This window comes from Pezoporus flaviventris, unplaced genomic scaffold (assembly GCF_033815535.1).
Source record: "Pezoporus flaviventris isolate CSIRO_AGI_PZ_B2104156 unplaced genomic scaffold, CSIRO_AGI_Pfla_v1 ptg000035l, whole genome shotgun sequence".
Taxonomy (NCBI): Eukaryota; Metazoa; Chordata; class Aves; order Psittaciformes; family Psittacidae; genus Pezoporus; species Pezoporus flaviventris.
The window spans coordinates 13,004,174-13,017,425 of record NW_026892583.1 but is presented as its reverse complement, the minus strand read 5'-3'; the positions used below and the strand labels follow the sequence as shown (position 1 = coordinate 13,017,425).

Genomic DNA, 13,252 nt, shown 5'->3' with positions numbered 1-13,252 from the left:
GGAGAGCATCGCTGTCTTGCACTAAAACACAGTCTGACTCCCATGCAAGTGTCCTGATACTGCAAGTTACCCAAGGCAAAGAACCTGCTCTTCCCTGCGCTGAAGAGATTGTTCGTTTTATTCTCAAGTTTTGAGAAGCAAAAGAAAGCTGAAGTTTTCAAAGTCCCTCTGGGTATTATCTGAAAAACTATATTTGAAGATGATGAAGAAGCTGAGGGTTTAATGTCAGAACAGTGCTTAGTAACAGTTAGCTTGCTTTGAGGTGATGTGTCAAGTGCTTTTTTTTTATTGTCAACCTGATTTTATAGTGGAGTATGCAAGATGGGGGAAAATATATCCAAGAGCTACAGGGAACTGACAAATGATTCAAGTTTTAGCTGAGACTCCAATATATATGGGGATGGCTTCCTGGACACTTTATTTCTGGGAAAATTGTATTATGTGGTGTACTTCGATATTAACTGCATAGATTTTGTTAAAGAATATGAAGAAAAGCAAGGGCTGTATTGTGATTCAGTTCTGGAGGTGAGCACTGGTCCTCCTGAGCTGTATTCCCAGAGCAACTGCAACTGATTCCTGTGACCTTGGACCAGTCAGCAAAAGCCTGGTTCTACTCTGAAAAATGACTGTGTAAAAAATTTCGCTTTGCTACTCAGCAGATCTGGTCACTCTGTGCTCTCCAAGACACATCTGCTGACTTTAGTGACAAAAATAAGTTGTTATGGCCTTCCTGCTCTGTGAGCACTGCAGAATCACAAGACCCAGGGAAACAGAAGCTGAATCCTGTACCTCCTTGTAGGACTAATTACTATAAATCGGAGCCAGCAGTAGAGCTGCACTAGCATCACTTGGTCTTGCACAGCTTTTCTGTTAGTGCCAGCAGTGAGGAACATGGAAGGAAGAAAACCAAGTTGATTCTCTTAACTGAGTTTTAATTGCAGATGGCATTTATTAGGTTTACAGTTGGAGAAGAAAGAAATCTGTTCATCTGTAACATGATCATATTTGAAATAATTCATTGGCCATAAACTTCCTGATACCTTTTTCAAAATGGACTTGTTTTAAGCATACTTCCCTCTTTGTGTCAGGGAATGCTGTTCTCACTTTCCCTGAATTAGACTCATTGCTACTCCATTCCAATGGCTGCTGTTCAATGGGAAGAACAGATCCCCGTAAAACAGATCCTACCAGCTGATGTAAAGGTGAATTGTGTGCTGGAGATGTGCACTGATTTATGTGCTGGATGTCCCCAATATTCAATTGGGAAACTCATTCAGTAGCGAAATTAATGGTAGCTATTTTAAAATTGCCTTTACCTTCTGTGGCATGTCCTGACATACTTAGGATAGCTGGTACCATCTCATCGCAGATGCCCGGGGTAGCATCTTAAGATGCAGTAATCTGATGTCAAGACTGCTTTTTTTAGTTAATTTTATATTCATACAATGTGTCCTCCTGTAAATTACTAAGTAACCCAGTCTCTTAATCAGGACCTGTTATTTGTACTTTCTGTTTTTTTTTGCAATAAGGCTGCAAAAGGAATATCACCTTTTAAAGAAATTCAGTGTATGACATTATTAGTTTATACAGTAGTTTGCTGTTACAATAACACAGAGATCTTATGAGGGACTCTTGCAACAACTAGGTATTGTTATTTCCATTTTATAGAAAGGGAAATGAAGGCAGAGAGAGGTGAAGTTTGGTTTTGAAAGTCATTTAACAAGTCAGAGTTGGGAACAGGACATGAATCTCATACTCTTTACCAGCTATGCTACTAGCATGGAAGAATAAACCAGTTTACACCTAAATTTACTCTCTGAATTTCACCTGAGGGTAAGAAATATAACAAGGGAAAGTGTAGAGTCCTGCATCTGGGCAGGAAGAACCCCAGGTTCCAGTATAGGTTGGGGAACGACCTGTTAGAGAGCAGTGTAGGGGAGAGGGACCTGGGGGTCCTAGTGGATGACAGGATGACCATGAGCCAACACTGTGCCCTTGTGGCCAAGAAGGCCAATGGCATCCTGGGGTGTATTAGAAGGGGGGTGGTTAGTAGGTCGAGAGAGGTCCTCCTTCCCCTCTACTCTGCCCTGGTGAGACCACATCTGGAATATTGCGTCCAGTTCTGGGCCCCTCAGTTCAAGAAGGACAGGGAGCTGCTGGAGAGAGTCCAGCGCAGGGCAACGAAGATGATTAAGGGAGTGGAGCATCTCCCTTATGAGGAAAGACTGAGGGAGCTGGGTCTCTATAGTTTGGAGGAGACCGAGGGGTGACCTTATTAGTGTCTATAAATATATAAAGGGGGAGTGTCACGAGGATGGAGCCAGGCTCTACTCAGTGGCAAACAATGATAGGACAAGGGGTAATGGGTCCAAACTGGAACACAAGAGGTTCCACTTAAACTTGAGAAGAAACTTCTTCTCAGTGAGGGTGACGGAACACTGGAACAGGCTGCCCAGGGAGGTTGTGGAGTCTCCTTCCCTGGAGACATTCAAAACTCCCCTGGACACATTCCTGTGTAACATTATCAAGGTGTTCCTGCTCCGGCAGGGGGATTGGACTAGATGATCTTTTGAGGTCCCTTCCAATCTCTAGCATACTGTGTGTGATACTGTGTGTGAAATCTCTGAAGGATGACACCAACTGAGGATTGCACTGAACCATTTTGAAACAGAGCATTGGTAAAAAGGGAAAGGGATGGTTGTTCCTTAACTTGTTGTTGAAGTGGGGCCGGTTTTGCTTGGTTATGTATGTGTTCTGTGGCAAACTGAACTGAGTTAAAAAACAGTCTTTCCAAATAATAAACCATAGAAATGAATAACAAAACAGTGCTCTCTGTTGATTTTTGATTTCTGCTGGTCTCATCAGTCTCCGATGCCTCCTTCTTTCAGTCGGTAAATGTCTTTGTGTTGATAATGTAGATGCCCTTGATTTTGGCAGATTATGCAGTGCAGAAAAAACTTGCAGCGTACAGGGAATCTGCAATTTCAAACGGAGGAAAAAAAACATAGATAACCAGCTATTTTAGTTACAGTGATTATCAATGAATATTTAACCTTGAGAGTATACAGTGCAAATATGGGTTCAGAGAGAGTCAATGCCAAGGGGGAAGTGAAAACTGCTCCAATCTGTCACATGCTCTGCATGCCTTAGAGAAGACAAGAACATCCGTTACATGTGCTTTACATTTTAAATAACTTTCCTGACAATTTTAAAGGTGAGACTGAAAAAGGGTTGAAAACATAATCCCTCATTCTGAATCCCAGGTCAGCTGTTAGGGGTTATGGAAGCCAAGTTTCTGGCTTGAGCCTGAAGGACAGACTGCCTACAGCTCTGACTTCTGGTGTGTGGGGTCTCTGTTGTCCTGCCTTTCTCCCTACATATGCATGACTGAGTGGTTTGAGAATCAGTCCCTGACTCACCACAGCATGCAGTGCTGCACTGGAAAATAAGCCTTCATTGATCTGGGTTTGCTGTAAAACCTGGCTACACTGTCAACTTCAGAGGTGGTGCCTCCTCCATGGCTGAGCCATCCTCTCAGTCAAAGCCCTCAGCCAAAATGATGAACAGAAGATGAACTCGTGGAGAGTTTTGGGTCCCTTATCTGGGAGTTTGTCTTTTAGAAAGATGCTACACCACTAGAAACATTGATTCATTAATAATTTCCCAGATTTTACAATTCATTGGTGCAAAGCTAGAAGGGACTATTCCCACCATTTTGCCTAAGTGCTTGCTCCACCAAGCTTAACTTTGAAATTCTTTCTAATGTCTTCTTGTCAGTGACAGTCTTTATTGCTGATATAAGCATTTTTGGACTTTATTTTCAACTTATGCAGAGGTTAGCAATATTTCCCTGAAAGAAATTGCTCTGACGTACAACAAACCTGTCTTTTAAAAGTTTTAATATTGGATGCAGAATGCTACCAAAATGAACTGGGTTGGTTCCAGTTTGGTTGAAATCTACTAGAAAAAACTCTATTTCTCTAAAATTAGAGAGGTAAAACATTGGAATGAGTCTAGCAAAGAGGACAAACCACTAAGGTGAATGTTATTTCCAGTAGCATAGCAAAAAAAAAAAAAAAAGAACAATTTATTAATGAGTATCTCCGTTTTCTTCAATCAGGCATGTTGTTTTATTGAAAGAGCTGGGTGTTTGACATCTACCTGCAAGTTAAACCTCACTTTGTCTGGGGAAATAAAAAAAGGAGCTTCATTTTATAGACTGCTGTTATGACTGGAAGCACAGAAGGATTCACTGATTTACTTCATGTAGCAAAGCACACTCATAGCAAAATCAAGATTTTTGACTCCCCTCTCCCTCCTAGCAACCCCCCCCCCCCCCAACTCTCCACCCCAGCCGTTTCCTCATTTTTAGTCTTTTCTCACCTGTCCCTGCTCGCCACGAATGATTTGCACCTGCTGCAGCACCAATCTGAACAAGTCATTGGCTCAGACAACATAGAAAATCCTGTATGTGGGACTGAGGCTTTGTTAGTGCTCCTGATGCCAAGCTAAGGTGGGAGGCAAAAGGAAGGTAACATTGGCTCTTCTTTTGGTCTTGGCAGCAAATTATGGGCTTCTGTGCTGCTATTTGATGAAGTGAGTTGGTAAGTATGCAGGACCTGAGGGTGTAAAGGTTTACTAGTTGTGTTGGGCTAGCTGTGGGATGCCTGGTGTGGAAAAAACTAGGTGTGTGCGGGAAAACAAGTATAAATATCTTTGAGATTTCTTTTTCCTTGGCCAAATAGGCGTTTAAAGCAAGCCAACAAAACAGAGAAACTGAAATAAGCTCTGCTAAGACTTGTGTGGGATATTACTTGAGAAGTCCTCCTTGTTTTTAGAGAGAGTACTGGGGGAAGGTGACCTCCCCCAGTCTGAAAATGCGGGAGGAGAAACTGTAGTAAGATGAAAAACTGCCAAGAGTACTGTAGGCCTCGCTTTTTCATCTTCCTGCGAACAAAGCGAGGGAGCCTGTTGGGTTGGACTCTGATCCCAGCTGGGGCGGGGGGGGGGAAGAGCTGAGTGCTATAACTGCCTTCTGGAGACGAGAGCTAACGGGAAACGCAACCCCGTTACCCGCGGTGATGCGGCCGCTACCGGTATAGGATCCGCTACCGGTATAGGATCCACTCCGGGCAGGCGTAGCCGATGCTGGTCCGGTCCCGGCACCGCCCCGGGGCCGGCTCGCTCCGCCCCGCCCGAGCGGGCGCGGGGGGCGAGCGCGGCGCTGGGGTGGCGGCGGTGGCGGCGGGAGACAGGTGAGGCCGGGGGGGGGGCTTCGGAGGAAGGGGGGGGGGGGGGGTGTGTGTGGGGAGAGAGACACGGCACCCCCAAGCGGGATCGTCCCCGCGTTTGTCCGTTCTGATTTACTGTTTGGTGGGTGACGATGCTTGGCTGCCCGCGGGGCAGACCATCCTCGGTGAGGCTCTTTGTTCCCGACGAGTGGGTCCCGGGAGAATAAGGGGCGGCGCGTGCCATCCTGCGGGGCTGCGGTCTCGGTGTGTTCTCTCGGAGAACCCCCGGGAGCGGTTTCCTATTCCCGGGATGGCTCGTGGAGGACCACGGCTGTGCCTCTGTCCTGCTGCAGGCCTGAGCTGGAGACATCCCCAGCTGGTTGTTCACACTGGTGGGGCGACTGCAGGGTAAGGATGCACTGCTGAGTTGTTAAGCTCACCTGTAAATATGATTGAGGAGGACAGGAAGATGCCTTGCAAGCAGGTGTACTGAGTGTAATCAAGCCTCCAGCCGTCCCTAATTCTGTTCCCTGGCAAAAAAAAAAGCAGTTTGAACCAAAGCTAAAAGGGCCTAGCAAGGTGTATTTAATTTTCAACCTTAACCTGAAGAGACTCATGATCCTACAGATCTACTGCGGGTTTTTGCTGTCTTTGTTAGATAAGACACTGAAATTTTCAAGTGGTTCTTGCTGATTGGAATCTGAATGCTCCCAGTCTGTCTGGAGAGCAATGCTTCCATCCTCCTGGTCTCTGGAAACTGCTGCACCCCTTGGCCTCATTCTTAGATGCCCCTCCTCCCAATTTTTTTAATCCCTCAGGAATTTGCTAAACCTCTGACTTGTGGTGCAGGGGATCTGGCATGGGTCAGTGTGTGGCTTTTACTTGCAAATCTAAGTAGGGATTTCCATAGATGGTGTGTGCTGCTCTGAACAAAGCAGGTGATTGCTTAGTGGTCGGAGGAATAATGTCTAAAACATGTCATGTCTTTTGTTTCTCAAAGAACTACTTCTGGAATGCCGATGGTGGAAGTGGAGGTGATCTATTGTATATTAAGGTGGCTCCCTGGGACTGGTAGGAAGGTGTCCTTACAGGGTGTTAACATCTCATTTGTTTGCTTGTAAGGGACTATCTTCAAAGTAGAGGAAGATGTGTCTAGGTTTGCGCATCCTACTTGACACCACCCACCAATATAGCCTGAGTCATGTCACTGTTGGGGTTTCACTGCGAGCTGTTAAGGATGGCTTAACTGATTGAGGTCTATTTGTCTGCAGGAAGTGCTGTATGAGCATCAGCTTTTACAATCCACTTGATCGAACAGGGCAAAGACAGAATGAATGCTGCTTTCTGAGCTTGTATGTAGAAGTAGGAGTTGGAGCTCTGCAGTGTATTGTCTTCTGGCTTTTGTATTCAGCACAAGTAATAAGGCTTGGGTAGCGTACATTAGCACTCTGGTAACATAGCATTTGATTGCTGGCAGTTGCTTGACTTGTATGTTTTGGCTAAAATTTTTGCATTGAAAGATTTGCACTGTTTTTGTCCATTTCCCTGAACAGGTGGAGCTGAGCACATCCAGGACTGTTCAGCTAGTGGAAGCTGGCGTAATCAAGCTTGTACTTGGGAGGTGTGAAAAGCTCTACTCTGCAAAGGCTAGTCAGTGATTTGTCTGAAGCTGACCTGTTAATCTCATGTGCTCTCTGCTATATGATGCAACAGCCACTTCAGCTACAGACTACAAGTGTACTTTCTGTGTGGGAGAGGGATTGTTAGAACATGGTTATTAATTAAAGTGAGTTAAAAACTTGATACCCCCCCCCCCCAAGAACACAGCCAGAAAATAACAGTAAATGGTTTTCTTGGGGCTTTATCCCCAGCTAAACTGGCTGGGCAAAACTCTAAAAGGCATCCTAGGGAGCAACTGCGTACAGTGGGATGAGAGGGGAGAGGTTCATTCATTGCAGCATGTGTCCACAAGCTGCTGGTCTGTGTAAGGAGCAGCTATTGAATGAGAGAAGCCTGGTCTGCTCTGTGCTCATCCCCTTCAAGCCTGCCCTGTTGGAGTGACCGTAACAGGCTGGGGTTCTTCTGAGCTGGCTTTTGTCAGACCTTCCAGGAGCTGACTCTTCAAACAGGTCTCAGAGAGGGGTTAAAGGTTTAATAGCTGTTGCTAGTGCTAATTGTATGGAGCAAGGAAGCAGCCTGACTCGGAAGGATCCAGCTGATTTGCAAGACTGCTTCAGCTGGTGACCAATGTATATTTATTGTGCCGCAGCTTGGTCACTTGCCCCAGTAGTAGGTGGTTCTTATTCTGATGGACAGCTCCTGCAGATGCCCAGCTTTGTCTCCTGTTTTAGCCTAGCAGTCCTTTGTGCTTCTTTCCAGCCTACTACGTGTTAAAGGCTAATTCCCTCCCCTATGCTAAAGCTCTTTGGTTGTCTGCAGTTGTGCTGCCTTTGCAGCTAAGGGAACTGCATCTCTTGAGATTTGTTGTTATTAAGTGCAGGGGAAGTAACTGGCATTGTCTCTTGCCCTTTGTATATGCTTCCTATTTGAAGCAAGGATTAATTTTCCACTGAGAGCCTGGCTGGCGCTTGGCAGCTGATCTCCACGGCTTCAGCTTGGAGAATGCCAGGTGAAATCTGGGGACAAGGAACTCCTGTGGCATGAAATACAGAGTTATCCTACAGCTTCAAGCTAGTAACAAAAAAGCTTAAGCTTACTACAGAGGAGGTGCTTGGTCAGAGCAGCACGTTCCAGCTTACTTTTATTGCTCAGATAAGGTAGTAGAGCATACTGGCTATAAAAATAGCCAGGTGGGAGGATACATGTATAGCCCACTGAAGCTTCAGTAACAAACGGCTCTGCAGCCAGCTATCTGCTAAAACCTGTATTGCTTTTGCATTAAGTGGAACTGCTATAACAAGGTGTCAAACTCTGCTTAAGAAGATACCAGGTCACTGGTGTTCATACACTGTTTAATCCAGCCTCATCCTAAAGCTAAGTACTTTAAGCTCTGATTAATCTTCTTTGAAGCATGAACTTGTGCCATTATCCTGAAGTAAGCTGCATGCCACTATATTTGGTCTTTATTGAATGCAGAGGTCTAGGTTAGCTTAGATCTACTTGTGGATTTCCTGAGCAAATAACTCCATTATTTTATACTTTAGAAATGTAGGACGATGACCAATAGTGTTTTTCAGACTGGGGGTATGAGTCTGAGGCTGCCAAAGTGCCCTGGGAATTCTTGTATCAGTCTAGGACTGACTGCCCATGTTATCTATGAGCCAGAAGGAGGCAAGTTTTTAACTAATGGATCTCAGAAAGCTAGCCTTCTAGGGAGCAAATTTCGCTCTTATTCACTGGCATGTTTGATCCTAGGAAAGGTGGAGTAAGCTTATTGGGAAGAGATTAACATTTCAGTACTTTTAACCACCTCCTAGATGTCTTGGGTTTCTTGGAGCTAGAAACTTACAAATGTATATATGTATGTGTATATACTTATGTATAACATGTATGACTGCTAGCAAAATGCTATGGGTTTCAAGTGCAGCTGGAGTTCTGTTTAGTTTAGCCACTGCTAAAACTACTTGCATAGCCTAAAAAGACTCCTGACTTCTAGAGGAAGTGTATTTAGATCCAAACTGTTCTTTATTTAAAAAATAACAAGCTCTTGATGTTTCAGTATGGCTTATCTTAACTGGCCCTTGCTAAAGGGGTGTGAGACGAGCATAATTTATATTCATCAGCATGGCAAGGCAGATGCTTGTCATTGGGCACTAGCAATTTAAATTGCATAATACACTCTCAGTGCTTTTTAATTACAGAAGCGCATAAAGGGAGAATAGCTGAACACTGTCAGTTTTCAACTCCTTTTTTTCTTATGGCAGGGAGGTTAGAGGTAATAGATGGGTTGTTGCCCATCCTCCAGTAGAACTGTGTGTGCTGCTGCTTGTGAGCAGCTTCTTGGTGGTTTCTGGTTGTCCCTGAGCACTGTGTGTGTGTGGCCTGTGACAAGGAATTATTCCAGCAGCTCAAGCTGCTGAGAGCCGGGGCTGCAGGGGGAGTGGAAAATGTGACTCGGTGTGCCCCGAAGGCTCAACCAGATAATGGAGCCTGCAGTAGTTGACTGATCTGTGTGCATCTAAGCTGGTAGTGCTGAGGTTATCTTCTGTGCTACAGACAACCCTGCAGATTAGATCAGCTAGAGAAGTCTTCTGTGTGGAATAAGAGGTATTCTTTGCAATGGAAATATATATAGCTGTGTGTGACCAGACATACAAGCTTTCTGTCTTCTTGATTATATTTAGCTGATTGGATAGATACAATAACGCTTTCCCAAAGGAGACAAATGTACATGAGCAGCAGGATGCAGACGGCCTTTGTGTTAGCTGGACAAGCACAGAAATGATGTTACTGAGATCACTCTCCCCACAGCATCACACGGGTGTGTGAGAAGACATGGAGGAATGATGCATCCTTGTGTAGCAAAGCAGTGCTAGCTGGTTTGCTGCTGCTCTCTGTGTGTACAAATGCAGGTAATATTTATCTATATGCTGTTTGGGTGGGGAAATGAGGAGTCTAGCAAGCTGGGGGACTCATTCTGGTGCCCATGAGCAAGACTGCAGAGAGTGATACTTCCTTTTCGGAAGGCTGAGGGGTGGTTCTGATAGCCCCAACCTTTCTTTAATAATATTCCTTAGTCCTGTGGCTCAAACCTAAGAGCAGTTCACTTGTAGAACTGAGAACGTACCAGTCAAAGGAAGTGAAACTGTTGATAACTGGGGGCTTCTTACAGTTGAGCTTGACTGTGCCACTGGCAAGCTGACTCCTGCAACTGGGAGGAGGAGGAAGATCTTAGCAGATCTGCTGTGTGATGGATGGCCGCTTGCTGTGTGCATGAGACTTGTGTGACCAGCTGTCCTGCATGGGATGGTGTGGTGGTCATCTGCTAAATGATGGTGCATCAAGCCCAGGACTGAGAGGCACCTGCCTAGAGGGAGGTGGCTGGGAGCAGGCTGCTGTTGTCCTCCATCTGCATGGCAGCCTGAGCTGTGTTGCTGGAGACAACAGAACCTGCCAAGAGCAGGCTGTCAGCTGGCCAAATCTCTCCTGGGCTACTATTCCAGTGCTCTCTTGGAAACTCTTGAAGCACACAATTATACACGTGAAACTTCCTGGACATGCCTCCATGCTGCAGTGCAGGATAAACACTGTGCTAATGCAGCAGTACTGCTATCTGGGCTGTAGTCTTTCTCAGTGGGGCCAAGGTTCTTGTACAGGACACAAGACTTAATGCAGTCCTGAAGCCTCCTGTTTTGGCTCTGGTCCTGTGTTGCAATCTATAGATGCACCTTGTTCCCTGTGAGTTCCTTGGTTTCCTTCTGTGTCAATGCACAGAACAGGGCTTGCCATAACAGGCCTGAAACTTCAGTCTGATTCAGGTCAAATGTAGGACCTGGACTTGATAAAGGACAAATACATTGATCCTCATAGTATCATAGAATGGTTAGGGTTGGAAGGGACCTTCAGATCACCTAGTTCCAATCCCCCTGCCTTGGGCTAGGATGCCTTACCCTAGACCATGTTGCCCAAGGCTGTGTCCAACCTGACCTTCAACACTGCCAGGGATGGAACATTTACTTGCAAGTCTGATGCCTGCTGGGTAAAGCGTAGCCCTCTACCACTGGTGTGAGAGCTTGGCAAGGCCTGTCTTGGACTTCAGATCAAGAGTGTTTTGTCTAAAGACTTCAGGTTATGTAGGCTAGGAATAGTAAAATAGAGGAAGGGATTCATTGCTTGGGAAGTATAGGTGAGGGCTGCCCAGAGCTGGCTGTAGGCTAGCATGCTTGGAACTTGTCACCCAGTTACTTAAGGCCTTAGGTCAATGGTTGGTTATGGGTATGTGTAATCTTGCTCCTTTTTCCTTTCTAGGTCGTGCAGTCTGGACTTGTCAGTTTTGCAGGCTTCTAGGCACATTTCTTCTCAGCTATGAGTAGATCAATAGGATTTAACATCTGCATGGTCACCTGCAGCATCCTGCTCTTGTCTTCTAGTCCACCATGTGTTGCATCTCTGCCACTGAAGAAGAGGGACATGACAAAGGTCCAACTTGGCCCCTGGGCAGGGAATGGAGTTGAAGATGAAAGGACAAGCATGTTGAACTTGAAAAATAACCTGGGCCCTTCTGAGCAGACTATCTCTGAAAAGCCATGTGGAGTGTTGATAAAGCCATCTGGGATACCCTTAAATGAAGCTTTCACTGCAGAAGGAGAACAGCTGTCTGTAAGCCTGAGCCATGTCATTCCAGGCAGCCAGGGTCTGGGTGATTATACCTCTGCTGTGGCAGTGGCTGTTGTTGATGAGGGTGAGCTTCGTCCCACAAAGTCAGAGCTGGAAGAGGATGATGCATTCAAGGCCATGCTGACCACAGCTGTGACCACACTGAGCCCTACTGTTCAGGAGGAGTCTGTTGTTGGCCCCATTAGTGGGACCACCACTGAAGGTGGTGTTGAAGTAGAGCACAGCTCTCCTGGCCTCTTGGCAAACCCTCTTTCTGGGACTGCTGTGGAGGAAGAGGCGGGGAGCAACTCCCACCCCTCAGTGGCACCCCAGCCCACAGTGTACCCCAGCTCTCCCAGGTGGGAAACAGCAAGTGACCACCCTGTCATCCTGACTCCCCAGGCTCATAGCATAACTCCTGAACTAGGAGTAACAAGACCCCACACAGGGAGCCCTCTAAAGTCCCTGGTTGTGCGAGCATCTGTGGCTGCAAAACATCTACCTGTGGTGACCTCAGCCTCCCTCCACCTGGAAGCAGGGACGGGTGGAAGGCAAGGAGAGCTGCCCACTGTGGCTGGCAGTGTCACTATCCACACTATGGACATGGTGCCCCCTGACTGGGATGACACAAAAGTGAGGGACATAAGTCAAGGGGGAAGTGTGTCTCTTGAGGTGACAGAGGACCTGGGCATAACAGAACCATCACAGGCACCACAGGGAGGTGCAGGGGAGGAAGAGGATGTAGTAAGAGTGGTGCCATCCCCAGTATCCACTCCACCAGCTCCTGAGCTTGCCAAGGAGACCAACTGCACAGCGCTGGTGCGTGGGGAAGAATTGCCAGCAGCTTCCACAGGCCATGGTGATATTGTCCCCACTGCAAACCTGGTGGGTGTAGACATGGCTGATCTCAACTCGCTGGAAAACATAAGTTCAGTCACAGCAGAGGAGCGGAAAAGCATCCCTCCACCACAGCCACAGGCTGCTGTGGTGACAGATATGCAGTCTGATCGCCTTCCTACTCTGGAAAGCTCGTGGAAAGGTAAAACTTGCCTGTTAAAGACACTTTCCTCTAAGTGTAGGTACAGGAGGGATGCTCTTGGGAATCTGCTTCCTTTCAGGGAGATGAAGTAGAGAAAGGTGTTATCTTGATACCTGCAGTAGAGGTAGGACACATCTTCTCCCCAAGAAAGGCTATGGACCCTTGTGGAGGGGTAACAGCCTAAACAGGTAATTCGCATCCATAAAGTATGGCATAGCCTTGGCTGTTCCTATACACAATGTCCCTGTGTACAAGGAGGCACAGTGTGTTGGGCGGTACCCTGCCTTGTGATGTGAAGCAACTGTATTGAGCTGTTTCTTCAGTTTCTGGAGTGGAGGGAGGGTGGCTATAGTAGCCATCAGGAAAGTCTGTGGTAGTTGAGCCTGTGGCTGATGGGTGTACTTCAGTGTGGATGTCTGTAGAGAACTGGAGCCTTAACAGGAAATACTTGGTGCTAGTTAGAAAATTTCCTTTGTTAATGTTCTGCACGTATAGTGTGCTACCAAAGCAGGGGCTTCAGCTTTGCCTTACCATAATGGTTGAGGGGCACAGCTGTAGTCTGATGGTCAGTATCTTGCCTTGACCAGGGATACATAAATCTACTTTGAATAACCCTCTGGTATGCCTCTTGTAATGACTAAGGAGGGAGCTCAATCTTATACCCACTGGTTAAACACTATTTCAAGGAGGATAGCACTCACCCAAG

The 13,252-nt window shown here is 46.3% G+C and overlaps 1 protein-coding gene across 3 annotated transcripts in view; it reads left to right on the top strand.

Annotated features, from left to right (window-relative positions):
* The first annotated feature begins 4,522 nt into the window (after positions 1-4,522).
* The window catches only part of ARMH4 (armadillo like helical domain containing 4), a 73,275-nt gene continuing 64,545 nt past the window's right edge, over positions 4,523-13,252 (top strand). For 2 of the 3 annotated variants that reach the window (XM_061462632.1, XM_061462630.1), the window contains exons 1-2: positions 4,523-4,604; positions 11,160-12,546. In XM_061462632.1, the coding sequence (XP_061318616.1) occupies positions 11,217-12,546 (1,330 nt within the window). In that variant the 5' untranslated portion in view covers positions 4,523-4,604; positions 11,160-11,216. Of the gene's footprint in view, positions 4,605-5,143; positions 5,256-11,159; positions 12,547-13,252 lie in introns of those variants that run through there. The other variant, XM_061462631.1, reaches the window with a different exon arrangement.